General features: G+C 37.4%; 1 protein-coding gene across 4 annotated transcripts; it reads left to right on the forward strand.

Annotated features, from left to right (window-relative positions):
* The first annotated feature begins 1,651 nt into the window (after positions 1 to 1,651).
* On the forward strand, positions 1,652 to 23,705 carry nrbp2a (nuclear receptor binding protein 2a). Of its 4 annotated transcripts, none has more exons than XM_056742788.1 (18): positions 1,652 to 2,167; positions 15,651 to 15,773; positions 16,693 to 16,794; positions 16,886 to 16,975; positions 17,096 to 17,136; positions 17,389 to 17,483; positions 17,607 to 17,630; positions 17,947 to 18,030; positions 19,543 to 19,598; positions 19,708 to 19,803; positions 19,893 to 20,025; positions 20,192 to 20,294; positions 20,386 to 20,436; positions 20,530 to 20,665; positions 20,972 to 21,025; positions 21,101 to 21,164; positions 21,378 to 21,433; positions 21,584 to 23,705. In XM_056742788.1, exons 1-18 carry the CDS (start codon positions 2,048 to 2,050, stop codon positions 21,680 to 21,682), a joined length of 1,527 nt encoding a protein of 508 aa, XP_056598766.1. In that variant the 5' UTR covers positions 1,652 to 2,047; the 3' UTR covers positions 21,683 to 23,705. The 4 variants fall into 4 exon arrangements, with proteins under 4 accessions (XP_056598766.1, XP_056598767.1, XP_056598769.1 ...); XM_056742789.1 differs by lacking the exon at positions 1,652 to 2,167 and adding an exon at positions 15,109 to 15,554; XM_056742791.1 differs by lacking the exon at positions 1,652 to 2,167 and having other exon boundaries at positions 15,650 to 15,773; positions 16,646 to 16,794.
* The last annotated feature ends 89 nt before the right edge of the window (positions 23,706 to 23,794 follow it).

Raw genomic sequence — 23,794 nt, forward strand, 5'->3', positions numbered from 1 at the left:
AATGTTAAGTTATTTACAACATTCTGTACAATTGTTCAACCTTTGAAAAGTAAAAATCAGTATTGAGTATCAGTGCGTCTGTATGCCATCTCTATACAGAACAATTGTAATATCACCACTTATTGCTTTTTTGGGATTGATGTAGATTCCTAAGAATCTATACATACTTTTATCTTGCTTCCTCGTGCAACATTCCATGACATTTCACAACAGAGTGAATTTTTAGAAACTGCAAGTGTGTGTGGGGAGGGTCGTAATTATACAAAGATATATGTCTTCTGTGAGAAAGGGTGTTAAAAGAGGCCGTGAAAGGTTTGCAAGCATGCCTACACACCATAACTGAACCATTTAAATACCAGTTACCACAATTATACTACAACTACGCAAGCCTTGACTTGAAGACAAAATTATACACAGTCAGCTTCACGTAATTTTACACCCAGTCATTGAACACACAGTAAATTCAAATTCACCAATTTCAGCTGCCTTAAATATTTAAGTTGAATGAAATTATCTTTATGAGTCAATTGAACTTAATTATATTAAACTAACTTAAAAAAACGAGTTGTGAACAATAAGATTAGTCAGTAAAATAATTTAAGTTTAATTGACTCCTAACTTAAGATTTTACAGTTTGCAACGCTCATGTTTGTACTGTACCGCAATAACTGTTTATGCATTTGATGTGTATTGCAAATATGAACTTGATTTGAGTGTTTTTGACAAAACAAAATCGAGTTGAAAACATCATTTTTAAGTCTTTTAAAATTATTTAAATTTAATTGACTCATAACTTAAGTGTTTTATGTTTTTTACAGTTTGCAACGCTCACGATTGTTATGTACCCTAACAACTGTTAATGGGTATATTTGATGTGTATTACAAATATAATCTTGATTTGAGTGTTTTTGACAACACAAAATCGAGTTGAAAACATCATTTTTAAGTCTTTTAAATATTATTTACATTTAATTGACTGATAACTTAAGTTTTTTTGTACAGTTTGCAACGCTCATGATAGTAATGTACCGCAATAACTGTTAATGGGTATATTCGATTACTCATTACCCAGATGTGTTAGTATGCAAAAATGAACTTGATTTGAGTGTTTTTGACTAAAAGACTCGAGTTGAAAACATCATTTTTAAGTCTTTTAAATATTATTTACATTTAATTGACTTATAACTTAAGTTTTTTGTACAGTTTGCAACGCTCATGATACCAATGTACCCTAACAACTGTTAATGGGTATATTTGATGTGTATTACAAATATGAATTTGATTTGGGTGATTTTGACTAAAAGACTCGAGTTGAAATCATCATTTTTAAGTCTTTTAAATTATTTAAATTTAATTGACTGATAACTTAGCAATAAGTGTTAATGGGTATATTCGATTACTCATTACCCAGATGTATAAGTATGCAAATATAAACTTGATTTGAGTGTTTTGGGGTTCCAAACATGTGTAGACTTCATCATGTTTTATTGTATTATTTTTCTTATGTAACTCTGGAACGCTTTTAATGTGTTCATTGCGTCAGAGGCTGAGAAGCATTTGATTGCGCAAAACAGCGAAATGTCTGTCTTTGCGACAGGATCCCATATGCGATGACTGTGCATGTTGTCCAAGCTTTACGGTAGCATACTAAAAAGGGGAAATTCACAGCGATTCGGCCAGTCGGAAAAGCTGAGGGGATATGAAACGACGCTTGCAGGGCATTGAAACGTACACGTTTCTCACGTACGAGACTGCAAAAAGGAGCTTTATCCTGCTTCCGGGAATCCTTAAGGATGGGATTACGTTCACCGTAACGACGACTATTTTACCGCGCTTTAAAAACGGCGTTCACGACTCGTATCAGTTTTCCTGTATGTTGCATTATTTCATGCGCTTGACGTTTTTTATACACACCCTGTTACGGAGACCAGCACTCTTCGATATTAGTCGATGATACTACACGTTTGCAGCTACAGTATCGCTGTAAACCTTGCTGTGTGCACAGTTGGTCTTAAAGTAGCCATTAAAGGGAGCACGCACGGGTAAAATGACTATGTCAGTCCCGGAGAAGATCTCGGGGTCGGAAGGTAAAGAGGAAGAGAGTGAAGATGAGAGCGAAATCCTGGAGGAAAGCCCCTGCGGCCGCTGGCAGAAGAGACGGGAGCAGGTAACACTGTCACACATCTGCAACATGCCATGCTTCTTTTAAACACGATGGTTTGATGTCTGCACATCTGTTTTGAGTGTCAAACGCTTCAGAATTGATAATGCAGTGTATTTCGCCGACATAAAATAAGTCCAGATGTGGGTGTCTAGTTGGGTTTCTCCACATGGGCACAGATGACATTGATTTGCAGCTGTTATAGATTATTTTCTACATACTGCATGAACCGTTTCGAAAAGCAGTGGGCGTATGTTGACTCACGTGTACTTAAATGGCAAGAATAACTTTTTTAAACGACATTAGGAAACATTTGAGAAGTTCTCAAGCAAGTTTTTTGAGGAATGTAATGTAAACATGGGAACTCACGTCCAGCCCCTCCCCCTCTGCGCACGCGCACTAAAAGCGATACAATGTATCCAAAAGTTACTTACAAAGTTTCAACGCGTTTTTATTAGTTTATGTTGCTTTTGCCTGAGATAAAGTGTTGATATTGCACGTTTAAGCGTCAAGAGATCAGGTTTAAAAGATAAGACACAGTTACAGTATGCTAAAACCTTATCAGTCCTTGCACACGTTCAGCCTATCTATAACATGGCAGTGTAACGTCAGAAACACCTCTTTCAACCACGTGTTATTTCAGTCTCTGTAAAACTGTATACCCATGAAATATTAGCACAAAAGAAAAGTAACATAAGTGCATCTTACATGAATTTATTTATTCATCAAGCCCTTCCAACTTTCTCTAAGATTAGGGGTTAGTCTCAACAGGTGTGGTTAAAGTTGCATGTTCATTTTCTTGACACTTTGTAGCGAGAAACAATAAAGATCAAAAACTGGAAAAAACAGCGGTACAACTTGGCTGAAGGACATTTTCCTCTCTGTGAATAGCCGTAAGTGTAGGACTGTTACTAGTGTGTGGCCCACGATCGTATTGCGTCAGCGTTGTAAAAGGGTGCCAAAGCCTAAAAGTGTTGGCCAAGACAGATGTGTTTGTACAACAAGAATGAATGTTTTGTTTGCATTGAATCTTTTATTTTCCCACTCACTTCTTTAACATGGAGAGGAATGTGCCAGTCAGACATCTCTGTTCTGCATGCTGTAATGCTGGGAGTTGTGTGAGTCATCTGTCAGTAACCTGTTTTGAAAATGTATGCCATGTGACTATAGTGTAAGGCGATATAAAATAATTTAGTGAATGAATTCACTTGAGCAATCATTGCGGCGAGCTCCTGAATCATGAAACCACACTATCAAGGAAAGTGACCTCTGGGACATCACATCAACAGAGTTGATGAGTCTTTAAACATGTGTATAATAGTACGGCCCCTGAACTCAATTATCATCAAGCACATTTGTGTGAATGAGAAACACCAGGTGAAAATGAGTCAGCAGGCAGTTGGGAGACGGATGACGCTCTGTGGCAACCGCTTGTGATTTTTCACATGGCTGTAATACACTTAAACATTGAGAAAGTCCAAAAACTAGGTCTACTTGTTGGTTTAATTGAGTTTCATTTAATCAAGTTTGAATTCCCTCTCTGTTGTAGGTTGTTGTGACATGTTCAGTGGCAAGTGTGAATTAGCACATTTTCGTGCTGTAACTGAGGCTGTAGAATTGAACCATTATTGGAGAGACTTCTGTGATGCCAGTCAGCTTGGCACAGCTCTTAAACACTGTTGTTATGCAACTGTTTTTCCATCGTTTTTCCTGTTTCTTAGAAGACATGTTCACTAGGGTAGTGTCTAATAAAACCTATCCTTGCTTATTTTATTTGACACATGATTAATTTTCTTAAATTAATATGAGGTATTGATGCTTGCTAAGGTTTCAGCTGGTTTCCTCCCTACAGTTTAAATTATGAAGCGATTTAAAGGAATAGTTATACCAAAAAATAAATATTTACTCACTTTCATGCTATTAAATGAGTTCTTTTGCTCATTTGTAAATAGATACATGCAGAACCAATTCACTTCTATTGTTGGGACGCAAAACCTATCCAAGTCAATGGTTACCGCCATTGTTCGGATTCCAACATTTTTTTAAATATGTGTTCTGCAGATGCAAGAAAGTCATACAGGTTTGAAATAACAAGAGGGTGAGTAAATGATGGCAGAACTTTTATTTAAATGTTGAGTCATAACGTTTCAGACATTTGTCAGGTAATTCATATATTCTTTCTCTGCTAATGAGAAACGTTGGAAAAGAAGCCAAAGCATCATTCTTTGTGTGTAGCTAGCCAAGCAACTCACAGGCTGGAACAGAGAACGTGAGTTGAGCGGAGCGACAGCACTATGCTTAAAGTATTCTGGGATCACTCTGCTCTAGCTTTCTTTCACGCTCACTTCATGCTGCTAAGACTCTGACTCTGTGAATGCTGAAAAGTGGAACTATTCAAACAGTGACTAAATAGTAAGAGTATGCAAAAATGACAGTCATGCATTGAACTCATGCTTTTATCCAAAGTGACATAGAGTGCATGACTAACTTTATAGAAAATTAAATAATATGATTTTTTGTAGTATGAAAATAAACATGTAAATGTGCAGCATTAAGACATCTGTAGCACCAGTGCTTTGTAAACCCAACAGATTGCAGATTTCTTGACCTTGCTATATGAGTCACGTCTCCGAGATTAAAAAAGCCAGGCTATCATCACTTTGCTAAGGGCATGACATGAGTAAAGGGAGGAGAATAATAAGCCATTGAAGCTGTGCAGTAGGACTAAAGTTCACCTTGTGTGTCTAATGAGCAATGCTTATAAAATGTTTGATCTGTGACCGTCAGATATTCCCAAAGGCAACTCTGTTTCATGGCTGTCGGCATTAACAACCTTCTTAAAGATACAGGCACCCTCACAGACAGAAATTTGAATTAATTTAGTCTTTCTGTGGAGCATGCAGAACATCGGTGTGTGTCTCTCTCTCTCTCTCTCTCTCTCACAAAGACACACACATCAACACATTCAAAACTGAGTTTACAAATCATACTGCCTGTTCTCTGTTTAGCTGTTTAGGATATTTTCTAAAAAAGCACGTCTTTTGACGTGATGCTAAACTAGGAAATAAAGGATATTTCTGTATTGACATACTTCATTGACACTCATATCATTGACTCAAAATAATTTATTTGTTTATTGTACCAAAGAGCATAGGTTTGGTTTAAACTTTGGCAGGGACCTTTTCAAACTGGTTTTCTTTTTCTAACGGATTAATCGTATGCCTAGTTAATCTGAGTTTACGCACCTCAGTCCTTGACTGACAATTTTTTTGGTGAATAGTTTTGGCAATATTCAATAAAATATGACCATAATTTGCACTGTTGTTCACACTTGCCTTCTTTAATATGGAACCAAAAAAAATGTTTTTAAATACTCTTGTTTCATACCATATGGCACAGATTCACACTTTTGGTGTTCCTGGGTCAAAATGACCCACCAACTAAAGAAAGCTTATAAATCACTGTATATGCTATATTATCACCAAATATTGGATTCAATCTTTTTGTCTTTTTCTTTCATTAAAGGTGCAGTTTGTAACAATTTTGCAGTAAAATATCCAAAAACCACTAGGCTAGTGATATATATTTTGTTCAGCTGAGTACTTAAAATATCTCAAATGTTTCCAACTACTTGTGAATTGTTTCATAGAAGTGTTTTAGAGGTATGCTCACACACACACACAATATCAGTATATTAAACAGAACCGCTTTCACAGCTGATGTTAAAGTCTTGGAAGCTGTTATTTGACCATTGGTTATCCTAGAATGTGTGCAGCTAAATTCTAATATCACCTGTAGGACTGTGTTGAAAGTGTAAGTAGATTTTGCACGTAGGTCTTGCACGTAGCTCAGTCAAATGTTTACAATCTCTGATAACCAAAAACTACTCCAGCGGCTCTTCTCTAAGGAAGGCCTCGCCCCTTTTTTTGGCATATTCCTTTTGGCGGAGGTTATTAAAAGCACTCGAAATAGTGACATCATGTACCCAGGAAGTAGAGGGTTGTAGTCCAATTCCAGCCGTTCTTTGTAGTCCTTGAAAAGGGAATTCTGTTCAGGACAATATCTCGCTTGGCACTGAACTTTGAGCTTTATCATTTTGCAGGTTTTGTTTATGCTCGGACAGTAACACTACACACTAACTAAAGGTTGAAAAATGGGATCGCGGGGAATGGGACCTTTAAGGCACCTCAGTGTTTGACTGAATTTTTTTTCTTCGTTATTAACAGAATAAAGACATTTACAGGTTAAAAACCTGGGGGTGAGTAAATGATGACAAAATTTTCATTTTTGAGTGAACTAACCCTTAAAGCATTTAGCTTGTCTTTTCAATTCAACACTGACAGCAGATTCCACATCCATTTGTGAAAAATGCAAACAACCTGCTTGAGGTTTCACAGGTGAATAAGCCTGTAAGTGGGTTGTTTGCATGTTGCACTGTTGGTTAGAGTCTTCTCAGAAATAATGTGCCTTTTTTGTCCCTGATAGCGAGTGTTGTGCAGATGTTTCAGCTGGTCAAACATTAACAAAATAATTATAACTGTAAAACTGACAGCGTGTCCACACCGGACGGGAATGGAAAAATATATTTGGTTCTAATGCATTTTATTGTCTTTTGTCGTGTGCGATGTAGACAGGGTGTCACTTTGGCTGTTGGCCTACTTCATTTCAACTTTTGGACACATTTTTATATGATTTGACAGAACAGTCATATAATTGAAACCATGTATAATTAGCATATTTTTCCATTTGGCCTATCAGATTTTTGGCTACCACTGTCACTTATTAAAAGGTGGTCATTATGCATTTGTGCATTTGCCCTAATTATTAGACCAGTGGAAATAAACACACATTCCCCTCCTATTAGCAGAATACACTTATTGCGCTGTGAGAGGGAGAATGAGAGCGAGTGAGAGACTGTGAGTGAGTGAGCCTTGGCCAATGGCCAGTGTAAAGAAAACCCAGTAAGCGCCATCTGTCTTAATGCATTAAGCATCAGCACAGTGTTTCTCTCATTTGCTTGTTGTATTGCTCAGGTTCTAGGAAATTAATTACATAATGCGTGTTTGTGTCCACAGTACATTTTCGATTTCAGTTGGACTAAAACAATAATCCCAGGTAAATTGCCATGGAAACTTGTTAGTCCAGTTTGTGTGGAAAGCGAATGAAAGTAACCATGTATGCATGTTATTTCAATTACACTGGGCTTCTGTGCTTATTTGTCTGCTTCTAAACGCAGAGGTAAGGCAAGGTGTGTAGATATTCGATTACTTGTATGTCTTGTATAGCTTGATCAAGCCAAAGGACCTTCTGAGACTGTAGACATTCTCATTCAGACCTCTGCTTATCTTTCTTTGACACCTTATATTTTTAAGGTTTTCAAAGGTCCAATTTGATTTACTTTTGGCTTTGGTTTTAGTGGAATATGCTAGCCCCAGATTTCAGACTGCATTAGTTTCCTAGGACAACTTTAAAGCAGGCGTAAAACACACGTTTCTGCCAATCTCATATGAATCTGGAGTACCTATAGAGTAGTATCGCATACTTCGTATCTTCAAAGAGTATTTTGTTTCATCACATTTATAAAAGATAGATACACCTTTACGATTGTTTCCGAAAACATACGGCGCGTGCGGTGGGGTAGGCTGAACCAAAGCGCACCCATTGTCAACAAAACGCAAACATCAGTTTCACACACCGCATGTGATTCATGTCCGACATCTTTTAAAGCAGGGATTGCTCCATATATCAGTTTCAAACTTTCGCCAAAGTTCAAACTCCCGTGAATCATGCGCACGCTCAATTGACGCAAATCGTGCAATTCGCGTCATTCATTCCATTCGCGCCGCCTCATTCGCGCGAGTAGGTCTATCGCGTCTTTGACTTGACATATAAATCACTCATGCCATTCGCGTTTGGTCTGAACACAACATAACGCGCCATTCACGTTTGGTCGGAACACAACATAACGCGGCATTCGCGTTTGGTCTGAACACAACATAACGCGCCATTCGCGTTTGGTCTGAACACAACATAACGCGCCATTTGCGTTTGGTCTGAACACAACTTAACGCGCCATTCGCGTTTGGTCTGAACACAACATAAGGCGCCATTCGCATTTGGTCTGAACACAACAAACGCGCCATTCGCGTTTGGTCTGAACACAACATAACGCGCCATTCGCGTTTGGTCTGAACACAACATTAGACTATGACATGGATTGCAGGGTTTTCTGATCGCATCACTATGGTTAAAAGTACTCATGTTTAGAGGCTTGTTTTGAAACATTAGACCACTGTTTTTTTTCTCTTAAGGAACCATTCACTCATTAATACAAATTCTGTAGTCTACTCACCTACTTATTTAACTTGGAACCTAAGGCCAAATGGGACATTTTAAAGAATGTTCAATGTTGCTTTTTGCCCATAATGCTGGAAAAATACAGTAACCAGGGGCTCTCAAGGTCCAAAAGGTTTAATTACACAGGCTGTGTTTAAGGTTTACTGAAGGCAAGTTTGAATACGCTATAGAGCAATTGACATTTAAGAGTTATGCTGGAGGCAAATTCATCGAGTTGTAAATTGTAAAATCATGGTAATTTTATGTGTCATTTACACAAAGAAAATGTCTATAACCTTTTATGTTTAGCTCTTTTATAACCTTTTGTGTTTAGCTCTTTTATTCTCCTCTGGCAGAAAATGTCAGCAACCTCACAGATATCTCTATAACATTAATATCTCAATGTATAATCTTCATAGTTGTATCTCAGGACCTTACATGGTCTGTAACTTTTCCTTTTTATTAAAATGAATTTTAGAAGATCAGTCAAAACTCTGTGTTATTGGTGACGTTGTATCTTTGCCACAGGACTTCACCTTTACCACCTTTATGCTTGTGTAAGATTCAGCCTTTTCTGGTGTCAGATGCATTTATTCTGCAAGAGTTATATTCTCGCTTCTCTAGTCTGTGGATACAATGCTACTATTCAGAAAAGTTAAAACGTGATGGGTTCTTTCCATGAATCTGCAGAATCTGTGCATGCTCCATCTTAAAGGGGTCATATGGTGCGAGCACGTGTTTTTCTGTGTCCTTGGTGTGTTATAAGTTGCCCATACATGTCTTAGACACGTCAAATTGCAAAAATTCAAGTGTCGGAAACAAAAGATCTATCTAAAAGCGAATTCTCACCCAGACCTGCCTGAAACGCACGGTATGTGGAAAATACAGCGTTTATAAACCTTAAATCTTGTATACACATTAAATTACAATTAAAAAAACAAATTATAATATTAGTTTTAGCAGTGTCATATGACTCCTTTAAAAGAATCTCATGTGACTGGCTTTCTATAAGTGTATTGAAGCTGTCAGAGTTCACAGATGACACGCATACTGTGTATACATGGAATTCCATTCAACGTTTTACTTTGCTACTACCGGAGGGGGTCGAATACCTACCTGAAATCATCCATCATAAACCTGTAAGTAATGTAGTCTTGGTCTTATGGATTGATTTATTTGAATCTATTGTGCTTTTGTTTTCGAAGATGTCAGGTTTTTATACAGCCCGCTCATGTTGATATCTGTCTAATTGAGTCACCCATGAATTTGCATAGAGTTTGAGTCTTTGATGTCAACAACAAATGATGTGAAAACTGGAAACGTTTTTACTCTATTTGAATATATTGACAAGTATTTTTGACCTTACTGTGCCCCATTATGTGGTTAGTTGGATTCTATGTGGATTCATTATATGCATGTTATTATGCAAGCATAATGTTTTCACATGCAGGTCTGTCATTGTTAGGTCTGTGTTTAATATAATCAAATGTCATTGTATTTTTTGTAGTTTTATTAAGAAAGGTATTGACCCGCCATTAATTCAAGCAATTGCCGTTCCAGAATTGCTGCTGATTTAAAACAAAGTAAAATGCATCATGCGCATGGCCGCATCTTCGAACAGCCCACAGCAAACCCCTCACCCCCAGTGTCACCTGTTCTATTTGTGTTTTTACATGTCGATTACCGGTGGGAAAATTTCATCACTACCAAATCCCGAACCACAGTAAGGGGAACGGTCAATTCACACTACAACTTCCCACATCTACATTGTTACAATGCTGGCCATTCATGTGTCGTGAGCGCTGTGACTAACACATCACATAATGATGTTTCTTACCATAATGCTCTTTGTTTTCTTTTCTTGCTTGTTCTTCTCTGCTCTCTTTTTTTTGTGAGGTCTGTTGTTGCCCATGCATATTGTAACAGCCACAGTTTTATGATCATTTCTATTACATCAGCATTGATCCAGTGTGTATTAAGCACTTGTTCATAGACAGAGTTCTCAGAACAGCACAGGCAAGCTCGCAAATATACTTCTGCTGTAGTTGCTGGAGTCTCTGGTCTGTACTGGGTGCTAAAGCTGCCCACTGTTTTTGACAAAAAGCTTCCAGGTACTGGAAGTTCTTGGTTGTCCAAGAATTCACTTTTCATGTTCCTCCCCTCGGTGTCTCTACAATGCACAGAGACAGATTTCCAAGAAAAGATCTACATATAACTACAGTTATAGCTACAAATGATACTTTGCAATAATTTCGCAACCATTTAAAAGTGGGTGGGCACTTATCCATCTATTTATTTAATGATCTATTTATCTATATTTATTTATTAATATAAAACATTTATTAATATTTTTTATGTTAAATGTTAATAGTAAACTCAAAACTGACATATCTCTTAAAATGTTTTTATTATATTTTAGCATCTTTTAGTACGGTCTAGTCACCCTTTGCCGATATGTTTCTATCTACTGTATGCTGGGCTCTTGTATTCAGTCATCTATTTCCAAAACAGTTAATGATAATAATTATGATTAATATTATACATTATTACTATTATTAATTAGGAAGTAGTTTTCCTCTAGCTCAGTGGTTAAAGCATGGCATTATCAATGCCAAGGGCATATTTCATATTTTATGACTAAAAACAAGACTTATTTTCTTAGGTCAGTTTGCTCCTCAAGAAAATGCATCTTGATCAAAATGTTTAGACGTGTTTACTAGAAAAAAAGAAACTTTTGCAGTGCTGCTTTCAATAATGTGAACTCCCTGAATTCTTGGCCTACAACACACACCTAGTTTACTCAGTTTTCCCCGAAAGCAAATCTATTCATCAGTAACTGCTGATCTTGTCAACATGCCAAGTCTTTATTCAAACGTGAATACAAGATAAAAGGTTTGGGAGAGGGTTGCCCTCGAGGCAGGAGCTGAAAGTGCGTCGCTTCTCTCCGCTCTGTTTGTCAGTCGAGTTACACAATACAGCTCAAGGTAGTAGAGGATGCAATAAATGCTTGACAAGTGTGACAGTTTACTCAAAGACTTTTGTTGACGCTAAGTACTACCTATGAGTGACTGCCAGGTGTTGGACTCTGTAACCCTGGGTTAGTAATTCAAAGTTAAAAAAGATCATGGATAAACGGGTATTAACACTGTATATGGGTAAGCTCTTTGTTTTACACCTTATACTTTTGACGTCTCTATTCAGGATAGAGACTTGGAAGTGGAGCGTGGGAGCAGTGCTTCCCAACACTATTTTCAAAAGGGGGAATATTGCCTTCAAATGCATAGTTCATCCCAAAATGAAAAAGATGTTATTATTTATCCTGTATACAACACAAACAACATTTTGAAGAATGTGGAAACCAAACAGTTCTGGGGCACCATTGACTCCAATAGTAGTTTATTTTCCTAGTAGTCAATGGTGACCCAAAACAGTTTGATTACTTGCATTCATCCAAAAATCATTCTATGTGTTCAGGATAGCAATGAAATTCATACAGGTTTGAAACAAAGAGGACGAACAAATGATGACAGAATTTAAATTTTGGGGCGAACTTTAACCCAGGATTTAAAATGTCCTTAATTCGGCTAAAAAAGTTAAACCAGTGTTGTGCAGCCTTTGAGTGTGTTGTTTAATTCTCTAATCTTATAAGGGTATCTGATCTCCATGCCCATGTGAGGCTTTTTCCACCTATGCGAGGTGATTGCCTGGAATCCAATGATTAACTTTTCTTCAGAATCCCTGGACTGTCCATGGATCGTCCCATAACACAATAAGACAATTTCCAGTAGCCCATAAATAGATCCACATCGAAGTGTCATGTTTCCTGTTTAACAAACTGGGCAGTGGAGGTTGAATGGGAATAACAGCTGTTCTGCTCATCTCCTTGAGAAATTTCCCTACAGGAATGTGGACAAGCATGTTTAGATGTCTTTCATGTCTTTGTGTTTACTTCAGCTCTGGACCCCTGAGTAGAGGGCCCTCGGGTTGTTTGGTGGTCTTAAGTGACCAATGGCACTTTCGCTAACAAGAGTTGTTTGTTTTCACATCTGGATCGGGGTCCAGTTTGATGCAGTCACACAACCAGCTTTGTTCTAACATTACAGCAGCGGATTGATGTACGTGTCTCCCGTATGTCAAGTTAAACCGGTGATGACGGTGAAACGGGTCACCTTTCTTCATCACAAAGGTAGCCACCCCGCAGAGAAAGGCTCAGTATTTTTACCCAAACAGGATGTTAAGCCCTTTCTATGGAGGACCTGTGTGTAGTTGTAGCAAGTATCTTGAACTAAAGCCCTTTTAACTGCACTATATAGCTTGACATTGAAAAGCCCACCTATATCTGGATAATAGTGAGTAATAATATAAAAACATGTTGGTGACCGGCGAATGGAATTAAGGGGCAGGAAATGTAAATCTTACAGTTTTTTTTTTTATGTGGGTTCATGTTGGAAGGGGCTAACTGAGATGATATCACCTGGTTTTATGGGCACCCTGTTGTTTGTTAAACATTTTATTCCCAAATCAAAAACAGACCCAGACAGACCAGGGTCCAATAAGTGTAAAATTGTGCCTGTGTGTCTTTTAGCTGTTGACTTAAGTTGCTTATAGTTGTTTATATTCTTTTGAATCGCAAAAAAACACTGTGACTAATAGACCATAATATGATAAACGGTAGTAACATCTTACATGTGCGTCACTGAGGTACCATTCTTGGCAACAAACAAACACGGAGTCTTTGAATGGCCGTAATTTGGAGACGCCAGTTGAGTAGAAGGACACTCACTGGCTCACAGAGGAAATGGAAAAGTTTATTTTGTTTTCAATGACATTCCTCATCTGTCGGTGAAGCATCTGGGGAATAAATGAACTCCAAATGTAATTGGACATGCTTTCAGTGGACTTGTTCTCTGGCTTGCATAACCCAGCTTTGCTGTGCTCAACCAGCATCAGTGGGGTCGTTCTGTGGATCGTATTTAGAGTTCTTTGCATGATTGTTAACATTTAACACGGAGAAATTATACCTCTAAAGGGATACTTCATCCAAAATGAATTCTGTCATCATTTACTCGCCTTCGAGTTTTGATGAACACGTAAGAATGCTCATAACCAGACAGAGTTCCCCCCCATTGACTACCATAGTGGGAAAAAATACAATGGTAGTCAAAAGTGCCAAAATGTGTCCCTTTATGTTCAACAGAAATGATAACATAATTTTCCTTCAATGGGGGGGAACTCTGTCTGGTTATGAGCATTCTTATGTGTTCATCAAAACTCGAAGGCGAGTAAATGATGACAGAATTTTCATTTTGGATGAAGTATCCCTTTAAATCTGTCTGGTTATAAGCATTCTTCGAAATATCTTTCTCTGCGTTCATCAGAACAAAGAAATTTATACACATTTGGAACAACTCTTGGTGAAAAAATGGTGACCGAATATTCATATTTCGGTGAACTATCCCTTAAACGGGACAGTTCATTCAAAAATGTAAATTCTGTCTTCATTTGTTCACCCTTTAGTTGTTCCAAATCTGTATACATTTATTTGTTCTGTTGAACACAAAAGAAGATATTTTGAAGAATGTAGGAAAGCATACAGTTCTGGGACACTTTTTACAACCATTGTAATTTTTCCTACTATTGAAGTCAGTGGTGGCAAAGAACTGTTTTGTTGCAAGCATTCTTCCAAATATCTTTCTCTGTTTTCATTAGAACAAATAAATGTATACAGGTTAGGAACAACACCATCAAGTAAATGATGACGACAGAATTAGTATTTTTGGGTGCCATGTTTCTTAAACTATTAAAAAGCTGCATTTGTGCAAACGAAAATAATTAATTTAAATATATGTTTGGAGGATTATGTCTTCCCGGAGGGTAAGAGGGTTGACAGTTTTACAGAGTAATTTGGGTTTTAACATTTATTCTAGAAAAATGTGTTTTAATAAAAGTAGTAATTACTTTAAAAACGTTATTGGAATTACTTAATTTTTAATGATATGTTAAACTAAAATAAAAACATTTAGACAGTGTGACAATTTTTTTTTCATACATGCAGATTAGAAATGTTTGCTAATGCAGTAAGAACAATTCTGAAACCCACAAAGAGGCTTTCTCATGACAAGGCAAAGTTAAAAAATATATATATTATATATAATATAGTATAGTAAATAAACATACAGTAAAAGGTAGCATTCCTTCTTGAAGTCCTTTTAACACGTATGAAGGCACCTGCTTTGCAGAAAGTTGTTAATGTAAACATTCGTCAAAAACATTTTACATTTCGCTACTGTCCTGATTTATGATCATTTAGTCTTTTTAATGACGATTTTCTAATTCCCGGGGCTGGTTTATACACAGTGATTGACAACCAATCAGCCTGCTAGAAAAACAAACAGTACATTTTTATATGCGTTTATTATGAAGATCAACCTTTCATAGAGCTATCCTGTGTCTGCCCCAGGCGTTAAGCAATTACAATCAGTCATCCACATTATTTGTGGTTAAAACAGAACTTCAGAGTAACATTTAGTAACAACCTATAGTGAAATCCTGCTATAGAGAGATGAATCCATCCAACATCTTCTATACTGCAGCTGTGTCTCAGTGTGTCTGCATCGTGCTGTTTCTGTTTCCAAAACATGGATCTTGATCTCTGGGAAGAGATAACATTTAGCCTTTAAATAGGAAAACTTACAAAACGTTGGGTGTTTTTGAAGGAGGGAGACCTGATTCTGTTCAGAATATGGGGGTAGAGTGTTTTGGGAGCAAACAGATGAACGTCCGTTTGTATAGCCTATTGTGATCTGTATTTACTGCATTACAACAGAAACAACTGCTAACATTACAAGACTGTTGATTTCATTCTCCCTTTATGCAGTCGAACTTCGAAGTCACAACGTGCCCTCTGAGAGTTGTGAAGCAGGGGGTGGGGCAGAAGGCGTAGAGGGGCGTGTCTCAATTTCTCCTTACAGAAATACAGACTTCCTGTGTGAACAATACCAAGAATTTGGTACTAAAATACCATGTTTCCAAACACTGTAAAACCTTGTGCAACAAAGTAAATATTGCCCCATATGCTAAATGCTACTTTGTGTAAACTTGAATGCTGCGTGTTACACCTAAAAATGTCTGACCACACTTTTTCTTGGTTTAGGTCAGTCAGGGCAACGTCCCAGGAATTGAGAGTGCATACTTGGCCATGGACACTGAGGAGGGGGTGGAGGTTGTGTGGAATGAAGTGGAGTTTTCAGACAAGAAGGTTTTCAAGTCCTTTGAGGTAAGATCACACTTGGCATAAATATCTTACCCGCAATACTTGGTTTGCTGTTTTCTTGTAAATTTGCTTGTTGCCTCTCATTTTGAGGCATTAAAGGAGTAGTTCACTTTCCAAATGAAAATGCTGTCGTCATTTACTCACCCTCCTGTCAGGTCAGACCTGTATGACTCCCTTCCGCAGAGCACAAAAGAAGATATTTTGAAGAATGTTGTGAACAGCCCCCCATTCACTGGCATTGGTTACAATAGAAGTGAATGGAGGGCTGTGCTGTTCTGTTACCAACATTTTTCTTTTGTGTTCTGCAGATGAAAGAAAGTCATACAGGTTTGAAATGACAAGAGGGCGTGGAAATGATGACAGAATTTTCATTTTGAAGGTGAACTACTCCTTTAAGAAATATCTGTGATGGATAGTCTTGTTTAACCAAGTGTTATGGACGTGTTAAAGGGACTGTTCACCCAAAATGAAAATTGGTTTATCATTTATTTACACTCATGTCGTTCAAAACCTGTATGACTTTCTTATGAGGAACACAAAAGAAGATATTCTGAAAAACACTGGTTACCAAACACCTCCACTGACTTCCATTGTATGAACAAAAACACTGAGACTTTTTTCAAAATATCTCAAAAAAGTCAAATCATTTTTATTTTTGGGTGAACTGTCTCTTTAAGTTATTATGCCAATCTGTAGGCAAACTTTGTTTATTGACCAACCATGTTTTTTTTGTGAGGTTTGTGTGTGTAGGAAGGAAGTGGTGATAATACTTCTATTTTATTTTGTAGTAGCTAAGTTTATTCCAAATTACTACAACAGTACAAAGAAAGTGATATAACGCAACCCATACCAACAAAATGTGTATTCTTTTCTAGGTTTTAGGACAAACTAAACCGATCTCTGTGTCGATGTATTTGTGCAGGAAAGGATAAGGGAGATGTTTGAGAACCTGATGCAGGTGGAGCATCCAAACATAGTGAAGTTTCACAAGTACTGGCTGGATATGAGAGAGAACCGAGCAAGGGTGAGATACAAAAACGCACCTGATATAACAAGCGCTCCCGTGACCTTAGCTCTGGATTCACACGTTAATCTTTTTATTTCCTGTCACACAGGTGATTTTTATCACAGAATACATGTCATCTGGAAGTCTTAAACAGTTTTTGAAGAAGACCAAGAAAAACCACAAAACTATGAATGTGAAGGTTAGACATTTCAATCTATCATTTAAATTGACCAAAGCTGGAGGACAACACCACCTTCTGGCAGGAATAGAGCAAATCAACAGCAGACTGACGGTTAGTTTTTTACTTTCTTTGTCTCAGGCATGGAAGCGTTGGTGCACACAAATCCTCTCTGCCCTTAGGTATTTCATTTTTCTTTACTTTTTCTTTAATCTGCTGTTTTAAATTTCATTATTTTGTCCAAACTTAATATTCAGACACCGTTGTTATTAAGCTAAGCATATGTATTGTACTAAAAACTATTTTGCACATTCATTCCCAAATGCTATGGACAATTTTCATCTTTTAAAACTCCTTATTTGGAAAAATATAATTTTCCATATGTTTAAAATTTCATGTATTTCATGATATTTGCTTGCTCTTTCTGTGCTCAGTTACTTACATTCATGTGACCCCCCCATCATCCACGGTAACCTAACCTGTGACACCATCTTTATCCAGCACAATGGCCTCATAAAGATCGGCTCAGGTTGGACAGGGTTTTTTTTAATCCTCCTGATGGAGATTTGTGTAAACTTTAACTCCAAATAGAAAAACAGATCTAACAGAATGGCTTTTAACAAGATTTTTGTGTCTTTCTTTGCTTTTCCAGTTTGGCACAGGCTGTTTGTAAATGGTGAGTTCACTCTTAGCTTTGTATGCCACGAGGAATGTTGTTATCTCAGAAAGATGACACAGACCGTTTCTTTCCTTCCTCTTAAACAATCCTTTCCATACACAGGATTGGCCCAAAATCCAAACAATTGTCAGTTTATACAATCAAATGCATCACAAAAGAAAAAAAGACCACTTAACCCTTCAGTTTATTTTTGTTTTAAATGTGAAAGGACTTTACTATATCCTTAAATGGTTTAACTGGTTGTAGTTCCTCTGTTGATACGACTGCATGCATAATGTTCGGAAGTAATGTTGGCGTCTCTCTTTTTCTTTAGTATTTGCTGAGGCTATTCATGGGAATGTACACCAGCATCGAGATGAAATGCGAAATCAGCACTTTTTTGCTCCAGAATACAGCCGTGAGTGTCTGATGGCTTTACCACCTTTATGTCTGCCTCTATTCTGTCCCAATATGCTTTTTTCTTTTAGTCTCAACATCTGCTTTATCATTACCCATTTCTTGTAGTATTTCTGCCTTGTCCTCTTTGTCCATTGTTTGTATTTTTCCTTTTCTACTTTCTTTAAACTATTACTAATTTAGTTCCTATTGCACAACAACTTTTCCAGGTAAATTGTGTCCAAAAGAGATGAAATTGTGATTTAATTATTAGAAAGTATAAAATTATAAAGTGGCATTTAAAGTGGCAGTCTGTAAGAAAGGCCTCTTTGTTGCCATCTCAGTTTGTAATTGCTTCAGCAAGTGATGTGTGGTAAAAAAATTATTTACGCGAGTTGATATTCAGCACCGTCCAACTGCACGGATGAGTCTGATGTTTTAAGTCGTAACTCACATGTGGACCGGTGAGAATCTTCATTGCACATCAGTAGCGCATAATAACCACAACAGATAACATGGCAGATGATACAACACGAAACAAATAAGAACATAAACAAAGCCAAATAGCGCAAATGGAGGTTGTGTTGAAGTGTTTTGATATTATTTCTGGTCCTGGGTCATATCCATACCATACCTACCGGGAGTCTCCCGTAACGCGAACCAAACAGAAGATCCGCGATCGGGGGTCTCAGATGATGACAGGTACAGTCACATATCATTATTATTTCACATGAGGTCCCCAGATAATACTCATCCCTTGCAAATAGGGCTTACGTTACATTTATCATAATAAACATGACAAGGAGAGAAAGAACAACCGACGACACTTTACCCGTCTGTATCTACACAACAACTGTGCTACGGTTTTTGTGTTATCTACTGAAATATTGAAAGTCTTACCTGTTCTGTTCAGAAGAAATAAAGCCATGTCTGCATCCCTTTTCAATCCTTTCAGAGGTCACGCCACCTTTGAAATGGCTTGCCAATATTAATTCTTGTTTTTCGCACGAGTCCTATCACATTCCCTTTTACTCTGTAAACTCTCATCAGTTCATACTTTTGTGGTTTTCACAACTGATGAATCCCCAGTCGTCAGCGCTACTTGGCGTTTAAAAGTACAAAACGCTGCCATAAATAATACAAAAAGTTTGTCTGTGTACATTGCTACCCGTCACTCGCAGCATCCACACGCGTGCTAGCAGCCGGATCCTCTTCGTTCTGTTCACTAATTTGACGAACTGACGGATAGACGAAAGACACCACATAAGGATTTCCGGAGAAACACGCCCCGACAAGGAAAATTACAAACCATTACTAAAAGCTTTCCGTGGTGAACCCAGCAAGGGTTATGAAACAGTTTTAATTACCGTTCTTTCATGAACTTGCTCAATAATTGGTTTTAGTTAATTTTTAATAAAAAAACATTCGGATTGCCGCTTTAAAAGCAATAAAAGCATTTTTATTAGTGGTCTCACACTTTTGGCCCCACTCTATGTAAAACGGTTTCATAACCGTTTTACATCTCTTTCCGCAGTTGCCGAAGATGACTACGCCATTGACATATTTTCATTTGGCATCTGTGCCTTGGAGGTCTGAGAATTATTTCAACTATCAAATCGAGTATAATTATTATGTAACACTCAGATCAGCATTAAACTAAGATCATTGTTTAATTATTTTATTCCCCATCCACCTTTAGATGGCAGTGTTGGAAATTCAGGCCAATGGAGACGCTGCTGTTTCAAAAGAGGCCATAGATTATGCTGGACAGTTACTTGAGGACTCTCTCATGAGGGTAAAAGATTTTAACTGCATATTAATGACTGAATAACTTAATACAGGTCAGTTAAAGTGGTTTGGGTTAACCCTGCTTTACATTGACAGGAATTCATCCAGTCGTGTGTACGCACAGAAGCCAAGACGAGACCCACGGCTCATGACCTGCTGTTCCATAGAGTGTTGTTCGAGGTCCACTCCTTAAAACTGCTTGCTGCGCACTGCTTTATCAACAACCAGTGTAAGTGCATGTGGAAAACATTGTTCATACCTTACATACTAAGAAGTACTTTCATTTTGATTTTAGATAATGGCTCATAAAAGCAAATGAAGAAATGCTGTTACATTGTAATTTGCTGTGCTTTGTTTATGATTTTGGTCTTCTTAAATGTTTTTCTTTTGTTTAGATCTCCTTCCTGAGAACTGTGTTGAAGAGAAGACCAAGTCCTATGATCCTAATGGCATCATGGCGGAGATTAATCACCGTGAACGACCTGGAGTTCATCTGAAGTGAGTTTCTGGAAGAGAGAGCTGCATCTCCAATTGTCTCTTATTTTCTGTAGAGTCTCATTTTGTATTGTGATGTTGTGTTTTTTTTAAGGTATTCTCATGTTTCTCCCCTTGAGCTGGACAAATTCCTTGAGGATGTGAAGTGAGTCATAGATAAGATCTGCTGATGATAGATTTAAACTTTTTTAATTTCCATGCATGTACATTTTGAAACAACAACTTTTATCTTCTGCAGGAATGGCATATACCCCCTGATGAACTTTGCTTCCCAGCGACCACATCCTATACCCCGGGCTCTTTCAATGTCCCAGGAACAAATGGAGACAGTGAAGACGCCATCCCCAGAGCCACAAGAAACTGAAACCAGGAAGGTAAGAAACAGGAGTGGTTTTGATTATGGAATACTCCGTGACTTCTACTTTGTTCTCCATTGGTAAACAGAAAGTGGGAACACATAATAACGATGAACAAGGGTCAATTTAAAAAAATGCTGACGTCTATTTAAGCATTTCTCAGAAATCAATGCATGTTGTCCATGTACAAACAATATTTAAACCATCTTTTAACTCGTATTTTTCATCGGTTTATACGCTTTTAAGGTTCTTTTGTTTTGTGATACATTACATTATATACAGACAAATATCAAACTATATTTTACATATTTTGTTTCCACACAGGTTGTCCAGATTCAGTGTAATTTAGAAGCAAATGAGGAAGGCACAAGGAGTCATGTGAGTTTTTTTGGTTGGCTTTTTCACCCTTAGAAATGCTGTGAACATTCTGCATCATCTTTTCTTTCTCTGTAGCTCTCTCTCTATTTAAAGATGGATGACAGGCTTCACCGTCAGCTTAGCTGTGATGTTCTGCCATGTAAGTAAACGTTAATTTAACTTGCATTGATGTTCTCTTGGCTTTGTTCATCAAAGCATTTATGACGCATTATGAAGTCGAACTCCATATCCTTAACTGAATGTTTCTCATGCAAATGATGAGCGAGCTGTTTTGTGTCATTTAGATTTTTGTTAATTTGTCTAGACCGAAAATGCATTATATTTAAGACTACATTTTCATTTTTTTCTTCAGCTGATACTCCCAAAGACTTGGCTAGTGAATTAGTTCATCATGCTTTTATTAGTGAGGTAAGCACAAGATCTTACAACCAACAGGTTTTATTATTTGGAAACTTAATGGTCACCAACTCCTTTTTGTTTGTTTCATTATGCATTAGAAGGCAACTAGTTACAATACCATACCGTTGCATGTCATCTTGTTTTTCTTTTGTCCTGCAGAAAGACTGTGAGAAGTTGGCATGTTTTCTTGAGGATGCATTATGTAAGCACTGGTCAGGCACGTCTTCCTCTCCTACTGCCTTGGCCGTGATGTTCTAAAGACCAGCTGGTCGGAACTGAAGTCCTGTAACAGACGGACAGAGCCTTCAGAATGGGCTTGAGCTTGAAAGAGAGCGAGACAGATCCAAACTGACAAGAGAATTTGGGAGAAAAACTCCAACATTACACAATTTCATGACAAGATGGCTTCCGTGTAAGTGATTGGCATGGGAGAAGTTCACACCAAACTACACCGTACATTCACAATCGAGAAAGATCTTTGAAGCTTTGATGTGGAATGTTACATTTTGTCTGATGAAACACTCGGGAGGGACATTTTTATGTTTTATTCTTTGAAAATGAGTTGAATGGATTTTTTATCATAGCCAGTCATGCTGCCTATGACCTCGTCCGCCCTCCTCCACCCATCCTCCATTTGCCAGGAATAAATACAAAACTTTCGGATGAGTTTTGGGAACCTGAGAGAGGAGGCTTGAAGTCCACGAAACAATGGCTTCCCTTCAGGCAACATAACTGGATCATGTGTCTGTGTGTCCTAGACCTTAATGTATTATTTATTATTTTAAACTATTAATACCTGGTCTTTATATAGTCACATGTTCATTACTCTAAGCAAGGTAAATATAGAGAAATTTAATAAAAAAATTAATTCTACATTTCTTTGTTAGTCTATATGTTTTAAAGAGCTGATATTGAGCAAATGAATGTATGATACTTTGACAAAAGTGCTCTTTGCCTCCGTCATACTAATGTTTCTGTCTCCAAACCCCCTGTTGTAGACGATTATATTTCGCTCTTTATCAGGGGTGATTCTTGGAGAAAAGGCCTTTATGGTAAATTAATGTGTTCAGAGTTGCTCTTATGTTGCTTTTGTTTTTAAACTCGTAATGCGAGTTGTTTGCTGTTTTAAGCAATAAAGCAGAAGAGCACTTCATATTGAGTTATCGGACCAAGAAAGAGGTTTCAAATTGAAAGAGAATGCTTTTCAACCAAAGCATCAAATATGAAACTCAAGCAATTCATCATAAGAGCATCTTGAGCAGCTGAATAATGCTTCCTATTACTAACAGAAGTTCACACTACGGCTTCTGTCCATCCAATGTCTAAATGCAGCTGTGTTGACATGGGATATCCCTTTTACATTAATGTGAGTGCTTATACTTGATCAGCTGACTGCTCAGAGATGTTTAACATAATATATGTGCTCCTTTTACTTTTTTCATGTGTTTTTAATGTGAGATATTGTTTTACAAATACAAGCCTCACACCCCTTACATGAAATAATGCGTACAGACAAATCTAAGATAATCTGACCCGTGATGGAATTAAAAGATTAAACAACTGCACTTGAATAAATGCTTTAAGGGGAGGAAGGCCTGTTCTTTCTTGCAATCTGCATGTTACCACAATGTGTGTACTTTATTTCACTAATGTTATGCAACCGATTAATGTCAAAGGCCAAATATGTATCTGGGTTCAATGATGGCTACGAAGATGTTGCTTCCCTTAAATTAACTGAAACTACATTGTAACTATGATATCATGTATTTGATTGAAAATTGCATATTTTAATTCTTTTTCAAACTGTAAAAAAGCCTGGTTTGCAGTGCTGGCCAAAGCAAAAGTATCTTGGGGATGCTTTCAGTACTGTACTTTGCCAGTGGCTCTGACCCGATATCTCTCCAACAGAAACGCATGCATGTCAAAAATAATGCGTTTACAGAATTTCTCATGTTTGTTATATTGGCATGTTTTCTTATGGTGGATGTGTTGCAGCTTCTGGAAACTTTTAATCTCCACTTGTTCTAGCTATTTCAAATGTCATGAAAACCGCCACCATCCTCTCAGTGTTATAGTGAGACACTTTTATGTAAATGCAAGGAAGATATGTGAATGCGCAGTGAATAACTCTTTAAAAATGTATTCATATTAATTCCTGGTGTCCTTCTCATCTAAATCAGGACTTTTGCTTTGGGCAGTTTCCTTTTTATTTGTGTTGACATTGTAAACTGTGACAATAAATACTATATCGTTTAAACATCCAATAAATACTTTAATATGCCTGGTCTTGTTTCGGTATCTGTCTACTACCATTATAAACGAGCTTTTATAGCCATTCAACCAGTATTTCACCCTTTTTGTTAACACTAT

Source organism: Triplophysa dalaica, chromosome 3 (assembly GCF_015846415.1).
Source record: "Triplophysa dalaica isolate WHDGS20190420 chromosome 3, ASM1584641v1, whole genome shotgun sequence".
Taxonomy (NCBI): Eukaryota; Metazoa; Chordata; class Actinopteri; order Cypriniformes; family Nemacheilidae; genus Triplophysa; species Triplophysa dalaica.

Coding starts and splice junctions, on each gene's coding strand:
- nrbp2a (XM_056742788.1), top strand. CDS start 2,048: ATGACTATGTCAGTCCCGGAGAAGATCTCGGGGTCGGAAGGTAAAGAG. Junction 17,631..17,946: donor GCACAGGCTGTTTGTAAATG/GTGAGTTCACTC, acceptor CTTTTTCTTTAG/TATTTGCTGAGGCTATTCAT. Junction 19,804..19,892: donor TTGAGGACTCTCTCATGAGG/GTAAAAGATTTT, acceptor TTACATTGACAG/GAATTCATCCAGTCGTGTGT.